We start from the raw sequence: 27,032 nt of genomic DNA, 5'->3' as shown, positions 1-27,032 counted from the left end.
CTTTTGTTTACACCGGTCAGGTCAGCCGCGCAGCACCGGCTCCAGGGCTCTCCAGCCAGTGCCATGCCTCCTCGTGGGTGACGAAGTGCATGTTGTCAGCAGCCACCACCCGGAGCCTGGCCAGGAAGAGGAGAGAGTAAGTAAATCCCATTTCACGGAGACGTTGCTTCACTGCCGGGAAGTTATTACACTGTTTCTGTACAGAAGCTGTATAGTCCGGGAAGAACACCACAGTATTGCCTACTCGCAACTCAGTCATTTGGCGGATTTCCTTCAACATTAGGGTGGTCATTTCAACCTCGGCGGTCTTTTCACAAGACCACCAAGGGACCGCCGTGCTGAAGACCGCCAGTGCTGGCGGTTTTCCGATCGGTGAGTTATGACTGCTGGCATAATTCACCAGCAGCAATACTGGCGGTCGTCAGGAAGTGGAGGTTGCTCCACCTCCACCGCCCGTCAACAGGACACCGCCCACCGAATCACATTACGCGATTCGGCGTGGCGGTGTTCTGTTGACGGGGTGCTGGCGGCGGAGCAGCCCCCATGGATCCCGTCCCCTCCCGGAGGATCAACGGACCAGGTAAGTTGATCGTCCGTTAGGGGAGGGGGTGGGGGGGTGTTGTGTTTGTGTGCATGGGGGTGTGCGTGTGAGTATGTAGAGGGGGTGTGCGAGTGCGTGTATGCATGAGGGGTGTTGTGGGTTTGGAAATGTTTGCATGTCTTTCTGTATGTATGTCTATGGATGTGTGCATGTATGTCTGAATGTGGGTGTGCGTGTATGACTGTGTGTGTGGCTGTTGGCATGTTTGTTGTGTGTGCAGGTATGTGTGTTGGTGGTGTCTGCGTGCATGTCGGGTGTGAGTCTGTATAGTGATGGTGGAGGTGGGGAGGGGGGTCCTGCCACCTTTGGGGGTTGACAGGGGGGTGGGGGCTGTCGGGAAGGACTCGGGGTGGGGGAGACCCCTATCAGTGCCAGGGAAGGAATTACCTGGCACTGATAGTGTTTACTGTCATGGATTTCATGGCGATTCCCAACCCCATGAAATCCATGGCGGTCAGCCAGGTCATGATACCGCCGGCGGTCTTGTCTCCAGCCCAGCGGTCATCTCCGCCCTGGCGGTCGGTTCGGAGAAGTGGCGGATGACCTTGGCGATAACCGCCATGGTCGTGATTAAATTCTTTTTTTACCGCCAGCCTGTTGGAGGTAAGACCGCTGCTTCTCCGCCAACCGCCAGGGTTGTAATGTGGGCTTATGTCTCTATCATGGAAATGAAGGAACCGTATGACCATCGGCCATGGGTTGTCACCCTCCGGGGGTCGTGGGGCCGGACCTCTGTGTGCCAGCTTGATGGAGAAGAAGAAGGGGGTGAGGGTATCCAGGGTGAAAACAGTGGTAGCCTGTCCCCAATGTACCGCACGGGTCAGCCCCCTCTGCCCCCTCCAGCAAGCCCACCAGGCGAACATTGTTCCTATGGGATCTGCCCTCCACCTCCTCCGCCAGCTGCTCCAGTATTCGTATCCTTTCAGAGAGTTCTGTAAGCGAGGTCTCCAAGTAGGTCGCTCTGAGCAGCAAAGGTGTGACAGTTTGCTCCACTAGTGTCACCCTGTCTGCAATTTTCTATGTTCCGCATGGAGGAGACTCAAATCCGAGGAGACCGCGTCTATCTTACCCTCTAGTGAGGGTCAAGTGCCTCCAATAGGCAGTAGTGCAGCATCTAGTTTGTCCACCAGTGAGTGGTGCTCTGTGGCTGTCATAGTAAATGGTGGGTTCAGTTCATTGAGCCCCCGGCACTGAGACACAGGTGGCTGTCCCCCAGGTCGCTGCCAGCCCATGAACAGGAAGTCGGCGGCATGTGAGGAGCGAGGAGACGGCACCACCCGATCCGCTTCTTCCCGTTAGGGGCTCGAGTTGTGGGCTATATTTCCAAAAGATATTGCAAAGAGTAGTATAGCCGAGGTATTGTCAGTGTGCTCGCCAGCCAGATATGGGAGCAGCAGAATCACCGATATTGCACAGCCCCAGTGCCCATCACATAGTCTGTGTTAGCCCAGCAGGCTCAAGTAAGTATGACGTGGGCAAGCACTGCGAGTCACGTCTGTCTCGCAGGAACTATTGAGAGCCGCTGCACCGTGCAGCTCCACCAGCAACACACAGCTAGCCCACAATACCACAGGCCGGAGCAGCAGCGCATGTAGGGCACATCATCAGAGACTTCCAGTATGCAGAGAGAAAGCGAGGGCCCGCCGTCAGGGGGCCCTCGCGATAACGCCAGTGTCAAGCTGCATCCACTCCCACCCTCCAACCTTAATGTCAGCTGCGCTGTACCTGGGCACTCCAGGGGTCCCCCGCCTCTCGCTGCTGCAGCAGTGCGACTCCCGCTGTCGCGCGGCCCCACTCCTCTTTTGTTCGGGGATGCGGCCATTGTTAAACAGTCCCCAGAGCCAGCTCACCTCCGTTCTTTTCTTTAAGTTTTAAGTTCAGGGCGCCATCACCTCGTGGCGCTCTGGGTCTCCCAGCCGGCTTCTGTTGCTCTCCTCTCCACCAACCATCACCGCCGCACCAAGGGCCTGCCTAGCCCTCAGTGTGCCACTTTGGTGCCCCAGGCCGCACCACTGCCTTCGGCCCCTCGGCTAGTTACGGTCTCAGGAGGTGGCAGAAGCCAGCCGTCTTCCCCACAGGTCCGCAGCGCTCCGTGTACGCTGCCTCTCGGCAGTCTGTCCCCTCACGCCAGCCGATTGCCGCAGGATAACTCTGTGGTGCTGCGGAGCTCCTCTAGTGAGCGTCCGCCATGATGGCTTCTCAAGCCACGCCCCGTCAATTCATGATTCATATTGATGTTCTGGCCTGCTGTAGCGCGCCATGTTGTCTTATAGTGTATGCTCCATTGCATTGCATTTGGAATGCCATTGTATGCAGAGATATCAGCATTTAGTGACCGGGAACTGAGTTAGGTGTGGAAATATTTGTTGATAACTAGACTTTTCAAAGGTACCAGTTTACACAATAGAATTATACAATATACAATAGATTGCTTCAGGATTGTGTTCTTCGTTAGTTCAATGCCTCACTGCCCTTCTTTTATGATGGTATTTAGCTGATCCAAAATAATTTTCTTTTTTGCTCAATACAGCTTGAAATAACTTTGAGTTAGAACTTTATTTCACCAGTAGAGCATTGTGTTGTAGCATTGCAGGCCCATTTAGCAGTGTTCACTTTGTAAAACAGTGGGCCTACAAGATTACTTCTTTGATGCCCAATACAGTTGTCTTCCAAGATGTGCAATCCGTGTTGCTAGTACAACTCCATTTTGTGAAACAGACGCAAAATGTGTTTCGTGAATGTTGATTATTTCTTATTGTTTTGTGGTATAATTCTGGCTCTGGTATTTTTACTATTACAAAGTGGTCAGAAATCATTATATCCAGCACATAACCAACTCTGTAAACACAGTCCACGTGGTCCATGTTGGCAGATTAGGCACAAAATTCTACGCTCTTGCATTCAAAAGTTCAGGACCCTGTTGGACTTAGTCACACACATCCAACTTGAAATGGACTGTTTTGAGTTTGAACTGTGTTGTTTCTTTGCCCCTTATTTTAAAATCAAATTTCACTTCTGTGAGCGAGCAACAAAAACATCAGTATGAAATGTCTACTGATTATGATTTCAAGGTTCTATAGCTGTATTGTGAATTTATAGGTATATTTATCCTTGGCATATCCGCAGTACAAGTTTTAATGGAAGTGTATATTCACCGTTACCCCTAATTCTAACTTTGGCAGTTAAGTTTTAATACAGGACGGCAAGAAAATAAACTGTTGGAATATCATGCCCAAGTTGAACTAAATGTGGCCAAAGCTTTGTTAAGTTTATGCGATCAAATGCGCATAAGAGGACCATGAAGGCAAGACACAAAGGATGCTATTTTGCAACAGTGTATACGTGCTGACAGTAAGAGGTAGATTCAGACTTTGTTCCATGCTACCTAGGCCTTCTCTAAAACCATACTGGATCTCAACACAGACACTATTATGAATAGAATAAAAGAGGCATGGCCCAGCCTGGCCTCTAACAGGCACAGACAGGTCCAGTCTTGGGCCAGGGATGTCCCTTGCTGCAGCGCTGACAAGCGAGCTATAAAGTGTTAGACCCATTCTTTCATGCTAACGGTATGCAAGTTAATTTAGTGGAGACCCTCATCTGCAGCCTCAAGCAAGAAAGAGTTTGAACTGTGTCTGGTGCTGCAGAGCTGACAGGCGTGCTTTAATGCACCAGGGCCCTCCTCTCAGGTCAAAGTTCTGCTGGTTATTGAGGTTTAGGCTCCTTCTGCTGTCTTGGAGCAGGAAAGAGTTCAAAACAAATCATTTGGAGAAGAATCAAGAATAAAATTAGCCATTTTCACTTTTTTAGGTTTTCTCCATAGACTAAAAACTGTTCAGCCAGAATACCGAATATCATCTGAAAGCAGAAGAGTCTGGGAGCTCGGGACAAGTACAGAGAGAGGCTTAAGTACAGCCAGCAAGAATAGCCTGAATGAAATGGGCTTCTACAATAAACCTAATTTAATTCCAGAAAGTGAAATAATGTAGAATTTCCTAGTAATTTATGAAGAAAAGTCTTAATTTTATTAAAGACACGGAGGCGAGTATTATGGCTTCTTTTCTTGTTTATTTTAAATAGCAGCAGTCAAGACAATAAACTACAAATCCCAAGAGGCAAACGGTAGTAACCAATATGAAGAAATGTGTAGTTCCAAGTAACTCACCAATCACGAACAAGCTGCCCCCATAATACTTATCTTGACCGTGAACAGCCCTCTTTTCTTGTGCAAGAGTTAAAAAGTAACAAACAGTGAAACGATAGAACAACATATGCAGATTGCCATTAGTACAGATAAAAGTTAGTGTAAAAAAATTCACTACTCTGGAAATGAAACTCAGTATAACCCAGACGTTTGAGTAAACATAGTTGTGCTGAACCATAGATGTTGCAGGTGCTCCCATAAGGTGCTGATTAGAGATGATGTCCTTAGGAGCAAGCCTGCGAAGTTGTCTGACGCTGTTAGGGAGGGAGAAAACAATTGGGAAGAAGTTGTAGAGGTGGAATAATACTCGCCTCCGTGTCTTTAATAAAATTAAGACTTTCCTTCATAACTTACTAGGCAAATCTACATTTTATGACAAGACTGGAGGCTCCTATTATGCTTGTTTAAAGCGAATCAGTTACATTTAACGAGGCATGTTTTACTGGCTTATAATAAAATACTTTAAAAACATTATCATTAGACCAGTCAACCTATCTGAGAATGTCCTCGAGCCGGGAACCATCCCAGAAAGCTTCAGAAGCCATAGCGCCTCTAGATGAATGAGCCCCAAAGGAAGAAGTATCAATGCCTGCTAAGGACATAATCCACTTAACCCATCGAGCAAGACTAGGGGAAGTGATGGGTTTAAAAGGTTTCCTGAATGAAATAAGGAGATGGGATGCTGAAGAATTTCTCAAGTCGGCTGTCTGTTAATTTTCAGACGTTGACCCACACATAATTTAGGGTGGTCAGGGAAATGGGGATAAAATACAGATGAAAGATTAGTCTTAGTACTTCTACGGATATTAAACAAAACACCTGTTGGAGTAAAAGGACAAGCAGTGATATCGAGCTCTTACATCCGAAAGTTGTTTAAAAGAAACAAGGCATAACAACATGGTAAGTTTAGCAGATAACTTATTCAAAGTAAGTATTGTATTGTCTGGCCAAGAAACAAATGGGTTTAAAACATCATTGACATCCCACAATGTACTGTATTTTAGTTGTGGAGAAATGGAAAATGTTACTCCCTTCAAAAGACGCAGACCAACGGGTGTTCTCCAACTGGCTTTCCATTAATGTAAGGGTGAGAGGGGGAAATGGCTGGCCTGTACAAATTAATGGTGCAATAAGTCTCACCTTTACTAGCTTCTGCTGCAATGAAATTAAACATAAAGGTTACATCCGTTGAAAGGGAAACAATATGTTGTCCCACGCACCAGCTATGCCACAATGACCAAGCTGATCTGTACGCCTTTTTTGTTCATGGAGCCCAAGAGAGTTCGATGAAGTTTGAAGCTTCTGCCGAAATAGTAGGGACTGGCTGGGATTCCCTGTTATTTTCCAGGCCTAGAGGGTAAGCAGATTCTTTAAGATTAAGCCGTGAGAGAGACCGAGGAAATTGGACACCAGTTTCGGAAAGGAGGGAAGAAGAAAGGGGAAGTCTACGTATAGCTCCAGAAGGGTGGGAAACCACACCTAGGATTGCCAAAAAGGGGCTATGAGAACCATCATAGCATGTTGAAGTCTCACTCGTGGAATGAATGGAGGAAAAGCATAATTGAGAGAGGTTGACTGATCCCGAGAAAAAGCATCGAAGGCTAGTGCCAAGGGATCTGGGCACCAACTGAAGAACTGGGGAAGCTGTGTGTTGAGATGAAAAGCAAAGAGATCTATGTGAAAAGGACCCCATTTCTGATGAATAGTCTTGAAATCTTGGGATGGAGCTTCCAATCCCTTGAGTCCTGAAGATGGCGAGAATGCCAATATGATACTGAATTTAGATTGCCCGGTAGGTATTCTGCATGAACTGGAATCCTGTTTTGGAGGAAAAAATCCCAAAACCCTTTCGCTAATTCCACTAAAGGTTTGGATTTTATGCCCCCTAAATGGTTGATGTAACGGACCCCTGAAATGTTGTCCATTCTGAGAACAGCAAACTCTCTCTTGCCAGCCTTTTGATCGCCAAGGAGCCGGCAAGCATCTCTAAACAAATGATATGCAATTTTATCTCCTCTAGACACCATGTACCTTCAGTCGAGATGGATCACACCGAGTCCCCCAGCATGACCGGTTAGCATCTGATTCTAATACAAGATCTGGGGCTGATGCAAAGATGGTCCAGGCGTCTAAATGGTCTATCCACCACTGTAATTCTACTCAAGATTCTAGATCAAGGGCGATAGAGTCTGAATAAGCAAGACCTTTTTGAAAATGACGTATCTTCAAACTTTGAAGGGCCCGATAATGCAATGGGTTTGCCTTTTGTGAGGAACCCTACTGTTAGACCTGGCAGCTTTTTGGCGTGTCTCCCCTGTCTTTTTGTCTTCTGACCTCCTGGTTTTGGACTCTGTTTTTGCTGGTTTATTGTCTCTGAGCACTTTACCACTGCTAATCAGTGCTAAAGTGTAAGTGCTCCCCATATAAGTTGTACTGTGGATTGGTTTATCCATAATTGGCATATTTGATTTACTAATAAGTCCCTAGTAACGTCCCTAGAGGTGCCCAGGGCCTGTGAATCAAATGCTACTAGTGGGCCTACAGCGCTGGTTGTGCCACCCACATTAGTAGCCCTGTAAACATGACTCAGACCTGCCATTGCAGTGTCTGTGTGTGCAGTTTTAAACTGTCAATTCGACTTGGCAAGTGTACCCACTTGCTAGGCCTCAACCTTCCCTTTTACTACATGTAAGGCGCCACTAAGTTAGGCCCTAGGTATCCCCAGGGGCAGGGTGCAGTGTATGTTTAATGTAGGACATATACTAGCGTGTTTTATATGTCCTAACAGTGAAATACTGCCAAATTCGGTTTTCACTGTGCAAGGCCTATCTCTCTCTCATAAGTTAACATGGGGGAATGCCTTTAAATATCCTTAAAGCGCAGATTCTCTTTGAGAGCAGATGAAAATGTGGAGTTTAAGGCCTCTGAGCTCACAATTTAAAAATACATATTTTAGTGAAGTTGGTTTTTAGATTGTTAGTTTGAAAATGCCACTTTTAGAAAGTAGGCATTTTCTTGCTTAATCCATTCTGTGACTCTGCCTGTTTGTGGATTTCCCGTCTGGGTCAGTTTGACAGTTGGTCTGTTCACACCTCTCCTCTAGACAGTGACACAAAGGGGGCAGGGGATGTAGCCTGCATATCTTGATTAGCCATCTGTGCTGGAGGAGAGGGGAGGAGTTGTCACTCACACCTGAAAGGACTGTGCCTGCCCTCACACAATGCCGTCTCCGACCCCCTGGTGAGTGTCTGGGGCCTGGCCTGGACAAGGAAGGCTCTTGCAAACACTTGAGACTTTGCTTTGAAGTTTGCCAACTTCAAAGGCAGAACTGGGTATAAGAAGACGACCCAAAACCCCAGACTGGTAGAATCTTTCGGGAATCAAGAGTAACCGCTGCCCAGGAGAAGAGCGGAAGAAGGAGTACTGTCCCTTTGCTGTGTTACTTTGCTGGACTTGTCTGCAGTTGCTGCTTCTGCCTGAAAAGAGTGCAAAGGGTGAACTTTGCTGTGTGTCCTGCTTGAGAAAATTCTCCAAGGGCTTGGAGTAGAGCTTGCCTCCTGTTGGAAGTCTCAGGGACACCAAAGACTTCAGCTTCCTTGACCTGCAGCACTAGGAACTGGGTGTTTTGTGTTGTTCAAGAGGAGAAACCACTGCAACGACGCCAACGACAACGCTGGCCTGCACCATGACCTGCCGTACGTGGTCACTTTGCCCTGCTTCGCACCGCGACCCTGGTCTCACCGACGCAGTCATCGGACAAGTTCACCGAGCCGCTGCTCACACCGCGACCTTTGGCCCCCGCATTCCGGCATCACCTGCTCACACCGCAGCCTGGGCATCGCCAACGACGTCGCTCCTGCTGACCCCGGTGCCGCTGCCTACACCGTGGCCTGTGGACACCGCTCGTGAGGAGCACAAAGCACCATCCCGCGCCGCAGCCCCGGTCCACCTACGCCAGCACCATCGGCTCCAATGTCGTCACCAGGTATCCTTGCCTGCACCGTGGCCTGAGGACACCGCTCGTGAGGGTCACAAAGCACCGTCCCGTCAGCGCTCCCGCAAAGACGACGCCTGCGCCGTGACCTGTGGACACCGCACATTGCACCGGACCGCTGCCTGCACCGTGACCTGTGGGCACCGCACGTCGCATCGTCCCACTTCGCACCGCCGCCCCGACCCCATCCATGTCAGCGCACCTGATTTCATCAGCACGGAGTTCGATCCCCGAGGTGCGTGACTTCAAGGGCCCGACGACTCCTACACCGACTCCGTACCTGACACCGCGACGCCAGTGGCGCCGCCCTCCGGAGCTCACCTCGAGGATTACGACGGCCTGCAAATCCAAGGTACTGTTTGCGGGTCTTCCCAAAACCGTAGCTTGCCCGCAACGCCGCGGCTGGCCTGAACTGTTGAATTTGTTGATCAAGACACCGTGATAGCCCCAGGTGGAGCTATCGACTTCAAGGAACTGTAGTTTTGAGTAAATCTTGCATAATTCATATTTTTCTTACTGTATGTTGGATTCTTATCGTATTTGGTCTTGTTTTATATAGATAAATATTGGCTATTTTTCTAAAACTGGTGTGGTGTCCTTTTGTAGTGTTTTCACTTATTACTGTGTGTTATGTGCAAATGCTTTACACATTGCTTCTGAGATGAGCCTGACTGCTCGTGCCAAGCTACCAAGGGGGTGAGCGGGGTTATCTGAGCAGGTATCTCCCTTATCCTGACTAGAGTGAGGGTCCCTTCTTGGACAGAGTGCAAACGAACTGCCATCTAGAGACCCCATTTCTAACACTCACCAACCAGTAGTGCCACCTTGGGAACCTTTGAAGGAAAAGGACGCTTCAAGCTATCCCCTGCAGACTGGGCCAAAATCGTCTTTGAAACCAAATTAATAAAATAAGTTTCTAAATTTTGTGACAGTTTATCCAATGAGGCAGGGGCTGCCTGCTCTACAGATAGTTGACTAAAACCATTTACATTTTCTTTAATAGCCTCCTCCTCTTCATTTAGAGCATGGGAAATAGAAATGTCCATGTTCATGATAATTGTTGGGTAAAACTGTAAACTTTGAAAGAACTGGTAAGGAAAGGGTTAACAGCCTCACATGCGAAGGAAAAAATGGCTAAGCTCCACCTATGGGCGGAGAAAAGGGAGCGGCCGGCAAGGAGAAACAGCAAAAAAAAAACAAGATCAACCTTAAGGAGGACCGCAATGCCAGTGGTCAGAAATTCAGAGCCCAAAGCCGATGAAACCAGAGTCCAGAAGTTGCTGAAAGCGCAGAGGTAAGAATTTGGCATTTCCCCTTCAACCTTCGTCGAAAATGGTGACCGAAAGCTGAGGGGAACGACAAAGATTCCAAACGGCAGGCACGCACAAGGCAGGAGCGAAAGAAATGTGCGTCTACAAGCCGGATAATAAGAAAATACCACGCAATAAGCAGAAGCGCATTCACTACTGCATATACGGTTAGAAATCACCATAATTAACACCACTTTAAGAATATCATGAAAAAATATCTACTTATCTTGACAGCCAGCAGCAAGAAAAGAGGGCTGTTGACGGTCAAGATAAGTATTATGGGGGCAGCTTGTTCGTGATTGGATTCCCCTAGGTGTCTAGTTTTCAAAAATGTCACTAACTGGAAGGAGGCTAAAAGCACCAAAAATAGTAAAAATGAAGTATGTCCCAGTAAAATGCCACAATTGTGTTGAAAAATGTGTTTTTCTGATTCAACTCTGCCTGTTCCGGAAAGATGGTGATTTTAGCACCGCAAACCCTTTGTTGGTGCCATTTTCAGGGAAAAAACCACAAGCCTTCTTCGGCAGCCCTTTTTTCCCATTTCTTTTTTTAAAAAACGAAACGTTGGGTGTAATTTGGCTAATTTCTTGGTCTCCTCCAGGGGAACCCAGAATCTCTGGGTACCGTTAGAGTCCCTAGGATTTTTGAAAAAAAGGACGCAAATTTGGCATGGATAGCTTATGTGGACAAAAAGTTATGAAGGCCTAAGCGCGAACTACCCCAAATAGCCAAAAAAGGGCTCAGCACTGGGGGAGGGGGAAACCCAGCAGCTAAGAGGTTAAAAGTGCACCCTTACAGTTAGAGGAATACAAATTCTGCTGTTGTTTGCTCCCCTCTCCTAACCTATGAGTTGTCCTCATTACTCTTGCCCCAAGCCGTTAGGGTTAACTTTGATTGATGACGTGATAACATGTGCTACTCTTTTATTATGGGTTTTTATATGGAACAATTCAAATACTACTCTGAACCAAAGTGTGATCTTAGATTGCCTTCAGAATGAAAACTGCTTCAAATTAGATGGAGGAATCAGGTAGGTTATTTTTTCAAATCCTTTTAATACGAGCAAATCTGATATAATCTGGATAACCATTCTTCCCTGGGGTGTAGGCATTACGACAGAGAAATAACTGAGTTGGTTAAAACTATGCTGGGGCCATATACTATTATTGAAACGTACAGAGGAGTAGAACCTTACCTATTGGCAATCTCCAGGTCTTGGGAAATATCACTTCTGGCTACATTCGAAATCGGTGCTATTCATCAACTCTGTAGCTTCCCATTGGGCCAATATTGCAAGGTGTTAATTGGACTATGCCCATTTGATATGGTATCTAAACAGTAATTGCTAAATTTTAAGTCTTTATGTAATTACTTTTGTTATTATACAAGAAAGGTTTTATTCCCATTGCTTAATAAACATCATTTTAAGAGCTCTATATATAAGTTAGTGGTTCGCCTCCGTAATTCAATGATGTTTTAGTTTATATTTTGTGCAGTTGTTATTGACTTATGATTATGCCTTATCATCAAATAGGTTGGCATTTATTCAGTATTATTTCTCTCTATGGATTTATAAGCTCGGCACTGTCAATTTGTTTTACATTGTAGGAGCACACAAATATAAACACCTAAGTATAAGTATAAGTACTTTAGCTTTACGTAGAACGTCACTGCAGTTTTAAATGTTATACTACCATTGCCTTGCCTCCTACCATGACTGTGGGCTGTAACCTGCCCCATTATCAAAAGCTATCTAAAGTTTTTCAGAGCCAAGACAATCCAATAAGCGTTATTTTGTATATATGAGAATGTGCCAAAGGGTTGCTATAGTTGTTGACGCTCCGGAAATCTGTTTTGTGATAGTTTCTTAATGTACAATATTAGTCAACTTGTTATGAGATTTGAGGAGGCTAGGTGTTAGGATTTTTTCTTCTGTAAATTTCCAGTTTTATCCAGAGAGGGCACAATGTTCAACTGCCAGCCCTGTCCTCTTTCCACCTTGTTTTTCTCTTACTGATTCTTGATGCATGCTTTATGTAATAGTTTTCTTCTAAATAGTATTTCAGATCTCTTAGTTTTCTGTGTTTTGAAATGATAGCAATTGTTGTAGCTGCATTTCTTCCTTCCTGTATTATTTCTCTAATCCACGTTAATGACTGGATGAATTTTGTCACAAAGTGTAACTAAAACATCTTGTGTCCTGTACGTCTTACTTTATGCAGTGTATAGTCCTTAAGTAGCAGTGTGTAGAGGACACTGTACGGGCGATTATCCTGAAGGGAGCATGTGCAAAGTCTATTAAGGGAGAGCAAAATCTTTGTATTACAAATCAATTGTTTGTACAGAAAGATAAGTATTTTTGTTTTCTGTGTTCTAAAGTGTGTTTGCTCTTCTGCAGAGACATCCAACAAGAAAACTTCAAAGGGACTCACTCTCACTGGAGAAGCTTTTCTTTCGTTTACAATCACTACCTGTTCTTGGTATGCTTTTTAGTTGTGCTACTCTCCATTTTCCTCTACTTGTTGAGGCTGCGGAGGATTCATCGTCGAATGCAACGCAACACCTCCTCATCCTCTCTATGGCTGGAGGAAGGCCTTCCAATCCAAAAGGTGCCAAGTGCTTTATGAGTACAGTGAGATTTCCGCCCAGGGATACTTAAACATAAGAAAAAAGCCATTTTTTCCTCAGGTGATTTTTCTTATTCCCACTCTAAAATCCATCCTAGGAATATTCCAGCCACTGTTTACTCAAGAGTACTGGAAGAAGTTATGACACCTTGATCAAGGGCCATCTCTGGGCTCTGGATAATACTACCAAGTGGCCTCAAAAAATGTTTGTTACAAGCATGTGCACTTTGTGTCGAAGGCAAAGGATGTATCCGAAGAAACATACACTAGCTTAGAAAGTGGCAGTGAATGGAATTATTTTTCTTTTTTATTAGTCCACTTCTTTCCTTCCTTTCTTTCTTTTCTTATTGTGAAGAAGCCCTCTCATAGTAGTGGATCAGAATCTTTCCCACAGGACTTGCAAATTTGGGTTGAGCCCAAATGATGGGGAAAGCTAAAGCTAAGATTGGAAGCAAAGGTGGACATGCCAAATGTATAAATTAAAATATGTAGCATCTTAAATTATTAAATCTGGTGGTGGCAGTTAGAAAGACATAATATCGGTGTTTAGTGCTGACCTTAAAAAAACTACTGAAATATGTGCTACATTTTCAAGCTGATTACATGTCTAGGATGTTAGAATTGTGGAGGATCATACAAATTCAGGTTGGCTAAAGACATCGGAAGGTTGCTGGCAGTGATGGTTTTTACAGTACACTGGAAAATAGCTATTTACTGTCATATTCATGACCATTTGAATCTACACATTATAGAAGGATATGGTTCTTTTTATTTTGTTTATTTCCTTGATTCAACACAATATCGGTTGTCTGTTAATTTATGTTTATTTAAACAAATGTTTTCTAGGAAGCAAAGCGGCATTTCTCTGAAATATGTTGTTCATTAAAATAAATGTACTAAAACCAAACCTCCCTCAATATAGTTATTCTCGTGTGTGTTTGATATTTGTATAGACGGATAATATGATGTTGAGAAGAAAAAACGTTATTTATGAAACTCGGAGCGTGTACAAGCTAACACACTATTTCATCTGTGACAAAGGCGACTGTAGCAAAGAATGCCGGCCTCATTGTAACTCTCAGGAACTTCATTGTAGTCACCCTCTGAAAATAAATAAATAAATATAGGATTTCTGCAAATACATTCTAGTTTCAAAACAGCAATAGATAAATAAAGTGTATGTTGCTATATCAAGAGACGGTCGCCATAAAACACAAAACTATCCTCTCTGGACCTCAGGCAGACGCCCTTCACCGGAGCCTTCTAAATGCTTCCCCTGGATGGCATTGCTGGGGTACACAGATTTACTCTTTGGTTTCCTTCCCACTGTATAGCACGTTGGGTTGTACATCAGAGTATGGTGCTCGAAAGTAGTGTGCTGCAAAAAATATCATACTGAAGTATAAAAAAAAAAAAGTGAGGGATGGAATGCTTGAATGTTGAATTAATTTCAGCCACTGGTACTTACGTGGGTTGCTTGTGTTTTGGTTCAGGGAGAACCTGGTCTGACAGTTAAGGCTCGATTCTTCCTGTTGGAGCAGGGTGAGGACTGATTTGCATACTGTTGGGTCCAAATTGTAATCATGGTAGATGAAAAACATTGGTCTGGGATGCTGCCTGAGTGATAGCCAGTGCCTAAGATTAATTCATGTATTCCATCCATCACCTTGTTCTTCTTGCAGCAAACAATATAATAGCCACAACATCCATTCTTCAAGGTAAGTATATACAGTTAAGCGTTGGTTCACTCTCCTTAGCACTATATCTACATGCCCTATGGATATATATAATATCTAAGGCTTCCAGCTTTTGGATTATACTGATTTTTACAGATAAATACGGAGTATAGTGTGTTTCCTGCCTGTCCTTATTTTTTAAAGGCAGAAAAATATAGATAATTGGCCTTCTTTTGAGTGACTCTCAATACTGTCATTCATGATATGCAGGCCAATGCTTTGCAGATTGACAGCATAGGGAGGCGAAAACCTTGATAAGATTTTCTTAAATAGGACGAGATTTCTTTAAATATCTCCATAGCTCAACATTTGTTTGTATTATAACGCTAATGTTATAATTTGGGTGTATTGTTTTATAATATTTGCCTTTGTAATGCGCTATAACCAGAAGTGTGTGAAAGCATGTGTGCACATTTATCAATAAAATAAACATAGAAATATACATGATCCAACTTTATTTGGTCATAAAACTCAAATATAGATAAATAAAAAGATGACCAAAAAATAGATGGATACATCGAGTTAGAAATGTTCTAAAATTATATGCAATAGATCTGGGAACAGTAATAATATAATTATATATAATCGCCACTGGGTAGTTTTAGTTAGGTCAGCATTTCCATAGGAAATAGATTTTTAGGGTCGAGCCTGCGTTGCATGCGCTTGCCCATGCGTTTTGCTAGTGAGACGCTTTAGGAATTAAAAAGGGGTCGGAGCCCCGTCCACGTCAGTGTCTTTCATTGGTTCGTAGGCTTGCCTGTTAGAATCTGCTTGATTTCATTAGTGGAAGGCACGCATACGTCATGCCTTTTCCGGTGGTTAGCTCTCCTCGAGCGCATCAACCAAGTACAGAAAACATACGAGGCTTGCTGTTTTTTGTCCAGTTCGTGGACTATTTTTTCTCTATTTTCGCAGCGCGATCTCACTTGGCAGAAGTCGAGCGATTTGCATGACATCGAGCCTGTTACACAGTTAATTGCACTTTTTCCAGTTACGTACATAATTGGACTTTTGCCAATAGGTTAAAAGTCCCGTTAGGAGTTTACGCTATTATCTCTAACACGAGCAAACGCAAGACCCTTTGCATTGCAAATGCTTGTATTTTTATGTAGTTCGTTAGGCCGCCCCTTGCCTTAAATGAGCTGTTGAAAGTGCCAAGTGACTGAAAAGTGATTGACAGTTCTGTGCATTACATCCTTAAGGCGCTCGCTTCGCGAAAGGGTGGTCCCATGAAATTGTATTTTTATGCACTCTTCGCTTGCTGCATCAGAACTAACTCACCGCTAGGTTTCTGAAGCGTTCTATGTTTTTATGCAATTTTGTTCAAAGACTATACTTGTAAAATTCATGACTGCTTTCACTTTAAGCATACATACAGGAATACATCGACTCCTGCGTTGTCAAAGAGGTAGTCCAGAGAACACGGGTTTCATTCACACAGCAGAGAAGACCTCGGCAAAGTCTATTGTAAAGCGCTAAACAAACCCTCAGTGGGCGTCAGAGAACTGCGCTAATTTTAGAAGACCAAACATCTTCCGACCGACACATCTCTTCGCAACTGACTGGCAAGAAGGCAGATAATGCAAAGATGAAATAGCATGTTCCTTCATGATGGCGAAATCTGCCAAAGTTTATTGTCTGGGATTGTTTTGGACGAGGATATTTTCCCTCAAAGCTCAGTCAGTGCCTTATAAGTAGGACTACTGGAATTATGTGTCAGAGAGGACCAAATCCGGGACAGTGCTGACTAAATTATGCAGCAAGTAAAGACAAGCTATGTGGTATAATGTTGCCCATTTTACGATAGTATTATTAACATGAGCATCAATTCACCAAAAAGCCAAGGGTGTTGAAAGTGACGTAACACTCCATTCGAACTTTACTTTCACACATGAACCCATGCTTACATATACATACATTCACACACACACTGAATCTCATACAGACTCTCACGTACAAGCACGCACACAACATACAGTTAAAAGCATTTTTTACTTACCTTATGTGCCAGGGAGGGTCGTATTCTAGCTAATTGTACTCCATTCTTCATTATGCTAATAGAGAATAATATGTTATTCACTATTAGTGTAATAAGCACGGACAGCAACCATGGAAAATGGAGCCCAAACTGACGTCCATGAGGACGAGCTGCCCTATTGTTCTTGGCACAGATTCTGCCACCTCTGAGGCCAGGAGTCACAAAGGCAGTGCCAAGGGTCACAAGGGGCAAGCCAGGGGTCGCAGCTGCAACCCCTGATGACCATTAAATGAGATCCATGATTACTTCTTTATTTTGTCATTTTTAGGATCGAGACTGCGTCGCATGCGCCTGCGCATGCGTATCGCTTGTGCAGCGCTTTATTAGTCAGAAAAGGGCTCGGAGCCCAGTCCATGTTACGTCAGTGTCTCTCATTGGTTTGTGGGTTTGCCTTTTAAAATCTGCTTGCTTTCATTAGTGGAAGGCATGCATACATCATGCCTTTTCCGGTGGTTAGCCCTCCTCCAGCCCTGCGAGCAAGTCCTGAAAACATGCGAGGCTCGCTGTTTTCTGTCCGGTTTAGACTACTTTTTAACTTTTTTGGCAGCGCGATCTCGCTTGGCAGAAGTTGAGCGCTTTGCATGACATCAACCCTGTTACATAGTTAATTGCACTTTTGCCGGTTACGTAGATAATTGCACTTTTGCCGATAGGTTTCACTACGAGTGAACTGAAGCAGCATGATCATGCAGTTTTTTCCCTTTAATGTGGCAAGAAAAGTCCGGTTGGGAGTTTACAACTGCTAATAGCTCTAACTCTGGGAAATGCGAGACCCGTTGCATTGCAATTGCTTGTTTATGTTGCTGATAACTCTGGCAATGTTTGATGATGCTCCACAAAACTTTCCAAAGAAGTGCACTTTTTGGCCTAGTTTGTGCATGTAAAGGATGATTCTGTCAAACAGGGGCAAAGAATGTGGTGGGGGTGTCCTAAAACCAATATCCTCCATGAATTTTTCATAGACACCTTTTCACAGGACTTCAGCAAAAACTACTTAAGGGAGTTACACTAAATTTGACAGGAAGCTAGATCTTGGTATACATATTTCTGTATTCTGGTTTAAATCCGTTCAGTAGATTTTAAGAATGTAAGATTTAAATATATTTTTATATGTGGAAGGTTGGGTTCCAGGGACTCTCACAAGAGTCCCTCAGACAAAGTTTAAAAAAATAGAGCATTCTGATTGGCCCAGGGTGTTATTTTTCCACTTGGGCCAGTTGTCTCCTGGGGGGAGTAAGACTCTTCCGGGAACGAACGCTCTGATCGGATGCCAGCAACATCAGACAAATGTTGCTGGCAGCCATTATAGGACTCAGGAATTTAGTCTGTTGTCCTGAAATTGGAAAAAGTTATATAAGGGGGCAGAGTAGGGATACTCTATCCCATCTAGGCCCCATTTCTTTGACCACGACCACCCACACCCTGCATTGCTTGCCATTGTTTAATTAAGTAGAGGGGCTGCGCACCCCTCTCCCTGAGCCGTATTCTGTCCTGGGAACCCCATCACCCGAGACACAATGTATTTTTTTAAGTGGAAGGGGCCATCTTCCCCCTCCCCGAGCCTTTAAAGGGCCCTGAGGACCCCACCCCCCAGGACCGTTGCCTTTTAAAAAAGAGAGGGGAGACACACGGCTCCCCCTTCCTGAGCCTTTTATGGCCCCAGGGACCCCCACTCACCAGGGCCTGTTCACTTGCTATGTCCCAAGGAGCCCACCCCGTGATACAGCAGTTTCCCTGCCTGCACGAGCCGGGAAACTTTTGTTTGCTCCCAGTGGGTGGGAGGTTTATAAATACTCCCTCCAGCTGGGAGCAGACTTAAGATCAGTTTCCCTGCCCGCACTGATGCCAGCAGGGAAACAGATTAACATATTTCTCTCTCCCGGAGGGAGTAGCATAAATAGCTATTCTCGCCAGGTGGGAGCAAGGCTGGCTCCTGCAGTGTGCCTGGGGCTCCCTCCATGACCCCCAACGTGTGTATGGTGGGTGCCCTGGATGCACCCACCTATTTAAAATAGAGGACCCAAGGGATGGCATCCCCAGGGCGAAATAGGCTCAGAGAGGTGAAGGCCACATGGCTCCATCTCTTTTGAATTAGATATGGCCCTGGGGGATTGGGTACCCAGGGCCTCATGAGGCTCAGGAAGTGCACCCCCAGTCAACCCTCTCCCTTCTTTCATTTTTTTTTTTTTTATTGTATATGGCCCTGAGGGACGGGTCCCCAGGGCCAACAAAGGGTCAAGGAAGGGTCTGCATGCCCCCTCCTATTAATATCAGTTTTGGCTTCAGGGATGGGGGTTGCTGGGTCCTGAAAGCCAACCCTACACTGCACACCAAAAACTGCACCGTGAGGGCCTGGCAGACTGCTGAGGGATTGGCCACAGAGCCTGATGGTAGGTCAACCATTCTGACCAACCCTCTGCTGTACATGGTCAAAGGCTGATGTGATTAGCTGCTTGCGGCAAGTTGGAAGCAGGACCTGTCTGCAACACAGACCTTGCGGCTAACCCCATGCCACACATGACCTTAGGCCCTGTGTAATGTGAGGTCACGCCAGTGTGTATGCAGATCCCCTAGCTGGTCTTCTTCAACAAAGTCTTCAATGCAGGATTAGTCACCTACTCTAACGGACACTCCACCAGCTAGAGTATCCACAATAGATGGCATCAACACTTTTAATGAGGTATTGGTCAGAAGGGCGGCTAATTTAAACATTGATATTCCAGCGCCCGCTGCAACTTCAGTCATATTTCAGACTTTGCATCATTGGTCCTCAGCAAGGCAGTTGCTTCCTTTGATTCCAGGCGTCTTACAACCAGTAATGGATGTTTTTCTTACTCGAGCCTCGTTATGAGTGGCTCGTGCAAGAATCATAAAGAAATACAAGGCCCCAGATCAGGATCCTTTATTTCTAAGAGCCGACCCTCCCCTGGACTCAGTCATTATAGCTGCTGCCAAAAAGATGCACTCCATTGCAACGTCATCATCAGTACCTCCAGATAAGGAAAGTAAGCAGGTGGACTCCTTGGGGAGAAAAATGTGCAGCACATCAGCCTCATTTATGAAAGTCTCCAGCACATCCGCATTAATGGGTAGCTATGATGGATCTATCTGGGAGAAGATAGGATTTCTAGGAGACCCTGCAAGAAGGAGGCCTGGAAGCTAACCAAATAACTAGCACAGCAGCGGATAGCTCAGACCTGGCGGCTCACAGATACTCCCATGGGTTATGTGCCAGACGTACGTCATGGCTTCGTCTCACAGGCCTTAAACCTAAGGCACAACAACGTATCCTGAGCCTTCCGTTTACATGCGACTCCTTATTTGGAGCACACACAGATGATGAGATGGCCAAAATGAAATCTGAATTGCACACACTCAAGGCATTGGGTTTCGACAAATGGAATGACTTCTGCTGAAGGTACAGGCACTCCTACCACCAGAGGGTTCAAACCCCTCGCTGGGTGCCACAACAACACCAACATCAAGTCAGACCCTAATACCAGTCCTGCAAGACAAAGCAGGAACAAGGAGCGAATCCGTAACCTCCAGCTTCATCCAGAACACCAGGCAAACAATGGGATGTTGCTTCCCCCATCTCTGTTATCCACTCCGGTAGGGGGGAAGTATTGCTAATCATTTCAACAAGTGGTATTCCATCACCAGCGGCAACTGGGTCTTAAATATTGTAGAGAGGGGATACTTCCTACACTTCAGGTCCCTCTGCCATCTGTTCCACTGTCAAAAGCTTCTTAACATCAGCAGATGTTCGTGCAAAATGAAGTCTCCACACTCCTTCGAAAAAGAGCTATCTAGTAGGTTCCATTCTTTCAAAGGGGACAAGTAGTGTACTCTTGTTATTTCCTGGTAAAAAAAAATATGGTCCAAACAAGAAGATCAGGCCTATTCTAGACCTACGGCTGCTAAACAAACATATCCATAAGGATAAATTCAGAATGCTTGCTCTCCACCAGATTTATCTCCAGCTCCATCAGGGGGATTGATGTGTTCCATCGATCTACAGGATGCCTACATCCACATCCCAGTAGCCAAGTTGCACCAGAAGTTCCTTTGTTTCACAGTGGTATCCAAACACTACCAGTACAACGTGCTGCCTTTCGGCCTCACACATTCTCCAAGTGCATGGCGGTAGTGGAGCAGACTTGCAAAGGAGAAAGATTTTCATCTACCCTTACCTGGGCGACTGGCTAGTGGAAATACTCCTCCCCAACTCAAACAGCTCAACATTCCTACAACTGTTTAAAGACCCTACAGTATCTTGGTCTCCAAATAAAGATGGACAAATAGATCCAGATTCCAACCCAGAGGCTAGACTATCTGATTGCAACCCTGGTTACAAACCTCACTAAAGTGTATCCTTTGGAGTAGAGACTATCCTCAGTAGCCCAGAATGTTACAACCTCCTCCACACTCTACATCCGTCTGCCAGACAAGTAGCGTCCATTCTGGGGTCAATGGCCTTCTGCATTTTCATTATCCCCAACACCATATAGCACATGAGACGGTTGCAAGAAAATCTGGAGGATCAGTGGAATCAATTTTCAGACCATGGGAACGACGAGTTAGTCCTGTCACCGGCTGCAAAACATTCACTACAATGGTGGTCTCACTGCCAGAATCTACTGGTAGGTGTCCCCTTCCACCAGGACATTCCAGCACAAACGCTTGTAGCAGATGCATCCCTCCAAGGATTTGGGGGGGCTCCCATGGGTCCCCTCCAGACTCAATGCTGGTGTTGTACAACTAGCAACAATACCACATCAATATGTTTAAACTGCAGGCAGTCCATATAGCCCTCAAATCCTTCTATCCATCCATTCAAACCAGCTCTCTCCTGGTCCAAACCGACAACACAACTGCAGTGCACTATCTAAACAAGCATGGGGGCACTCGATCTTGCCCCCTATCTCGGGAAGCACAAGCCATCTGGAACTGGCTAATAGCCAGGAACTTGACAATCACAGCGATTCACCTCCCAGGAGTCCAAAACACACATGTGGTCTCTCTCAGTCGAAACTTCACCGAATCGCACAACTGGATTCTTCACGACAATGTTGTGCAAGATATCTTCCGAGAATAAGGGCATCCACAAATAGACCTGTTTGCAGACAAAAAAACAAAAAATGCCCAGACTTCGTATCCAGGTTCCGTCGACCAGGAACAAAGGAGCATGCCATTTTGATAGACTGGTCAGGGACATTTCATTACGCGTTTTCCCCCCATTCTGTTGATTCCGGCAGTCATCAACAAACTGTACAGAGCCAGGACCAGGATAATCCTAATAGCTCCAGAATGGCCCCTTTAGTGGTGGTAGCCGGATCTCCTCCATCTGTGGGAAAGACGACACAAGAGACTGCCATGCAGACTGAATTGCCTCTCTAAGTTTGGAGGGAAGATTTTTCACTCTCTCACTGAGCTTGACAGCATGGCTACTTGAAGTCTGGCAGTATGGACACCAAGGCCTTTCTCAAGAATGCGTGAACATTCTTAAGGAGTCATAAAGACCATCAATCAGACGTTCTTACTCTTTCAGATGGAAGAGGTTTTATAGGTGGTGTATTCAGAATCATTTCCACCCAATCCTGGGGCAAGAGGAAGTACTATTACCCTAGCTCCTCCATTTAGCAAAATCTGGTTTGCAGTTTGCTTCTATTAAAGTACATCTTGCACGATTACTGCTTACACAAAGTCTCCCACTGAAATGTAATTTTTCCAAATGCCTATAGTTGAAGACTTCTTGAAGGGGCTGAAAAAGGTGTTCCCACCTGTACGTTGCCCCTCTCCTCATAGGGAGTTGAACGTGTTTCTTTTGAAACTCAGGGGTCCTTCTGTCGAACCTTTACATAAGACATCGCTACAGCGCCTTACTTGTAAAAACGGCTTTTCTGATTGCTCCTACTTACGCTCACAGAGTCAGCAAAATTTAGTCTCTCTGTGCCAAAGAGCCTTACACAGTGTTCCATGCTAACAGGGTAGTTATGAGAAATCACCAGTTTCCTCCCCAAGGTGGTGTCTGATTTCCACATTAACCAGACATTATGACTCCCTAGGTTCTTTCCTAATCCGTTCACACCAGCAGAAAGAGTGTTACACTCTTTAGATCTTAGGAGAGTATTGACATTGTATTTGGACAAGACCAAATCCATTAGATAGTCTGACCGCGTGTTTGTGAACTATTGCCCTATGAGGATGGGTATTGCCTTTTCTAAACAAATCATTTCTAGATGGATAGTTTTTTGTATTCTGCTCACCTATCAGTTAGCCAACAAACAGCTACCTGCCAGGCCGAAAGCCCAATCTACAAGGGGCAAGATGGCAACAGCAGCCCTACAAACATTTTTTCCCACCTAATAAATCTGCAAAGCTGCAACTTGGAAATTAGTGCATACTTTCACAAGACATTTCTGTCTAGATTCAGACCCCAAGACAGACACCCATGTAGGGAAGGCCTCCTGAAGAAACCTATTTTAATGAGGATGCCAGTTGCTTCTACTTGCTCTTGATTTATCCGCAGGGGTTTCGGATGGGCTTGCTTCACTATTCAGTGCTTATGACTATTGATGAGGATCCCCTGGAAGAGAAGGATAAGTTACTTAACTGTAATCCTAGTTCTCTTCCGGGGGAATCCACCCACCTCTCTGGACAATTCTGACATGCAGCAGTTTATACATGGTTGTGTTCCATTAGTCATATCACCGTAAAAAAGTACTAACCTGTCTGTCACCTAACTGTCACCTTTGGGGCCTGATGGGATACAGTAGGTCCTGGAGGTCTTAAAGGCACAGTGCCAGTATTCTCTTGCTATGTTTTTAATGCAGCCTTTTTGCTAACAATGCCTTTTCATTTCCTTGCAGTTCTCTTTCACTAAAGAAAGTATTTGGACTTTGTTTGTCTGCTCTGAGTTGCAGAAATGCTCGAGTCTGGTTATAGGTTAATTAAAGTGTAATTTGTGCAATTTTAGCCTTTAATATAGGCTGCATAGATGTATGAATCTCTCTCTCTCTCTCTCTATATATATATATATATATATATATATATATATATATATGTATGTATATATATGTATACATATATATATATTTATACTGCTCCAGAGGCCCTGCACATGGGAGGGAATATACAGTGCTTATGACTTTTATGAGGATATCCAACCAGTCACAGGATCTACATTGAGAAATTAAGTTGATAGGAGTTGAAAAGTGGGTACTGTAAACAGTGTTAACTCTGTACCACACTGTTTGCAGACAGTGAACCTCTCATGTGAAATACACCAGAAGAGTATTGAAAATTATATACTTAGAACAGTGTACACCCTATGCAATACTAGTCAAAAAAGACACTTTGCTTAAAATAACCAAGGTCTAAAAGTGCTAAAGATTATACAACCTTAATCCTTCATACTGTGGTGTATGATAGCTCATCTTGTGATGCTAAGCAAGTACATGTACATGAGGCAGTATCTGTTGCACTCAGTCTTCAAATTTAGGGTCTTCTGAGTGTGGTGGTCAGAGGACTGCCACACTCGTGTTGAAGGTCGGACCACCACACTTCAGGCGGTCCAACAGCCCAAATACAACTTTGGTGGGCGGACCCGTCTAAAGACCTCCGATGGGGTGACGGCGGTCAGGCTTGTAATCAGCCAGGACAGCAGTGAACTCTGTGCCACCTGGCAGATTACAACCCCACTTTCTACCAGCCTTCTCATGGCGGGGACCCCTCCATGAAAAGGCTGGCAGAAAACCAGTGCTGGGGGCCCCCGGGGCCAAGCACCCTCCGAGGGTGCTCAACAGCCCCCTCTGTACCATGATATAGGACTCTGCTCCCTTATCATAGCATGATTCCGCTGGACTGACCTGTGGGAACGCTAATCACAGTGTTCTCGCCAGTCAGACTGGCTGGAACATTGTAATGCGCTCATGGGGGTGGGTGGGGGGTAAGGGGGGGAACGTCACTGCCCTGAAGGTGACATCCTCCACGTGAGTTTGCCAGTCCTGCAATGGGATTACCAAACTAAAAATGAAGCTCTTAGTATTTACTACGTAGACTCTGTGCCCAGTTGGAATATTTTTCTGCAGAAACAAAAAACTTGTGTGGAGCATGCTGAACACAAGTCGTCAACTGTCACCTGCATACAGAGTTCCTCTTCAATCAGATGTAATCAGTGATGTTATAATGTCATAGAACATGCCATAAGTTGTGTAAAATGTGAGGTCATAAGCAGTACGACAGGGGCTATAACTGGTGAATTTCTGTGTTTTATTTGATTTCAAACATTAGTGTTGTCACTAAGTCACTGACATATTCACTGAACTATAACGTTATTTTAAACTTTGTTTTTTCAGTGAATGTAGATGTATATGGGGATATAGTTATATAGGTTTAGTAAATCTGCATCATAGGCAATTTATTGATCACCATAAATACTTGAATGATCTCCCGCTCTTTGTGTGGACCCGGAGCACTTTACAATAGATATTTTGTTATAGAAATCTAGTACAAGGTGCCAAAATCCACTTGTCCATAAGGTGAACAACACCATGTAACACTCTGTCAGACCTGGATTTTTGTTCTGGGTAAAAAAGCCAAACACGTTTCCCCCACCAACTGCATTGCAACACTTTAGGTGCACACAGAAGTTACAAATATGAAAAGAACAATAAACAATTTAACCTAGTAGACTTCTGTTGTAAATAGTCATAAAAATCCTGTCGCTTTAAAAAATCCAGGAGATCTTCTGCCTATGATGCTTTGTACTTTCAGTTTACCTTACCCATTCAGTTCTTTTTTCCAGCTCCTTTCAGAAGAGTCTGAGAGCATGTGCGCATTTTTATATCTTAATCTTTTTCTTCAAACATCTAGACTTTGAGACATTATTTACATTTCACTCAGTCTTTAATAATATGCTGTTTGAGAAGTGTCTGTCCTGTGGTAGAAAGAAAGCAGTATCTGACCCTCACAAGTTCTGTGTAGTATGCCTTCTTCCAAAGACTGCAATGTCGGTCAGAAAAAAATCCAAAAGGACTAATACGGACATTTTTGTGAGGATGCTTCAAAATATGAAGGGTGAAAAAGGGAAACAACTAGAAGACACAACTTTTCAAGCACCTTGGTCTAAGAAATGGAACTGTAAGGACTTCTCAAGAAGGAGGTCCTCAGATTAAAAAAAAAAGAGGCACACATGCCCACCGTCTGCACTATTTGAAATAGATGCAAGACTATCGCTGTCAACATCAAAAGCCTTGGCACCTACTTGGTGGCTGTCTATTGTGAGCTCTACACCTTTCCATCACAGGCATAGGGACCAGGATCATCGGTCTTGACAAATAACTTCATTGATGTTGAACATAATGCATCAGAGACAAGAAGATTGGTGTTGAAGCCTCTCTGACGATCCCTTTCGCTGTCATGATATCAACAGCAGACTATAATGAGCATCATCAAGGCATCTCCGCTCAATGTTGACAAAGCTCTCAAAATACTCCTCATCGATGTTGAGGAAATGGCAGCAGGAGGTTTCCTAGGTGTCATAGTGGGGTCTTCTTGTACAACTGCAGAGATACACCCTCTGCACCACAAGCTCTGTCTATGATTTGTTTTCCTCTATCACTTACTGATGCTTCACAATTCACTACAATGGCACTTTTTCACCATCTTCACCTTCTTCCTTTTATTTGTTTTAAAAAATCAAGGACTGAGGTCACAAACAAGCTTTCTCCAAAGATGATGCCTACTTTAATGCCAAACCCTCATCCATTCCCATTCAAACTGATCAGACCTATATATCATCTGAAGATCCAATCCAGGAAACATTTTTTCTGCTGTTATTGTCTTCTCCATCTCATACACATACTCCCAAAAAGAAGGTATGATGTTTCTCCATTGTGATGGAGATCTTCTTCTCGGACACAGATTTTGTTTTTAAATACCATCTTTGAGTTTTTATGACATTGCAATACACATAAGACATGTTGTGATTGTGTACTTTCTCACACTGTCCATCACAGAATCTCCAAATAAGGAATGGTGTTGTACAACATAATACTCAAGATGGAGGTGGCACAGCATATGAAAAAACAATAGACAACAACTTTGAGCTGATATCCCTGATGTGTATTTGCACAATATGGGATTTGTGGCGATCAGTGGTACCCTGAGTGAGCATGCTGCACACGTGAAAGTTATAGCAAGAAATGAAAGCATGACATAGTGGTTCAGACACCAATGATACCCATTCATCATACAACATAGTGGTTCTGACACCAGTGATACCTGTTTTTTGGACACTCCAACATTGCCTGCTGCTTCAACTTCTCATACATCGTCTGTGGATGACATTAACACCAATTATGAGGTTTTAGTTTGAGGTGCTTCAAAAATACATTTGTTGGGGAAGACTTCGAAACCATCTGGCTCAGTTATTCTCGAGACACTTTACTTAAGAGAGGTCTAAAACTCTTACTTCCTTGGGTATTAGGACCTCTGCATATTGCTCAGGAAAAATTCA

At 44.5% G+C, this 27,032-nt stretch overlaps 1 protein-coding gene across 4 annotated transcripts in view; it reads left to right on the top strand.

Annotated features, from left to right (window-relative positions):
• The window catches only part of ENTPD4 (ectonucleoside triphosphate diphosphohydrolase 4), a 187,105-nt gene extending 173,462 nt beyond the window's left edge, over positions 1-13,643 (top strand). For all 4 annotated transcript variants that reach the window (XM_069214124.1, XM_069214123.1, XM_069214122.1 and 1 more), the window contains exon 13: positions 12,508-13,643. In XM_069214124.1, coding sequence (XP_069070225.1) covers positions 12,508-12,736 — 229 coding nt within the window. In that variant the 3' untranslated portion in view covers positions 12,737-13,643. The remainder of the gene's footprint in view (positions 1-12,507) is intronic.
• Positions 13,644-27,032: the final 13,389 nt, after the last annotated feature.

This window comes from Pleurodeles waltl, chromosome 11 (assembly GCF_031143425.1).
Source record: "Pleurodeles waltl isolate 20211129_DDA chromosome 11, aPleWal1.hap1.20221129, whole genome shotgun sequence".
NCBI lineage: Eukaryota > Metazoa > Chordata > Amphibia > Caudata > Salamandridae > Pleurodeles > Pleurodeles waltl.
Note: the sequence above shows the minus strand (reverse complement) of the source record. Positions and strands in the feature narration are given on the sequence as shown.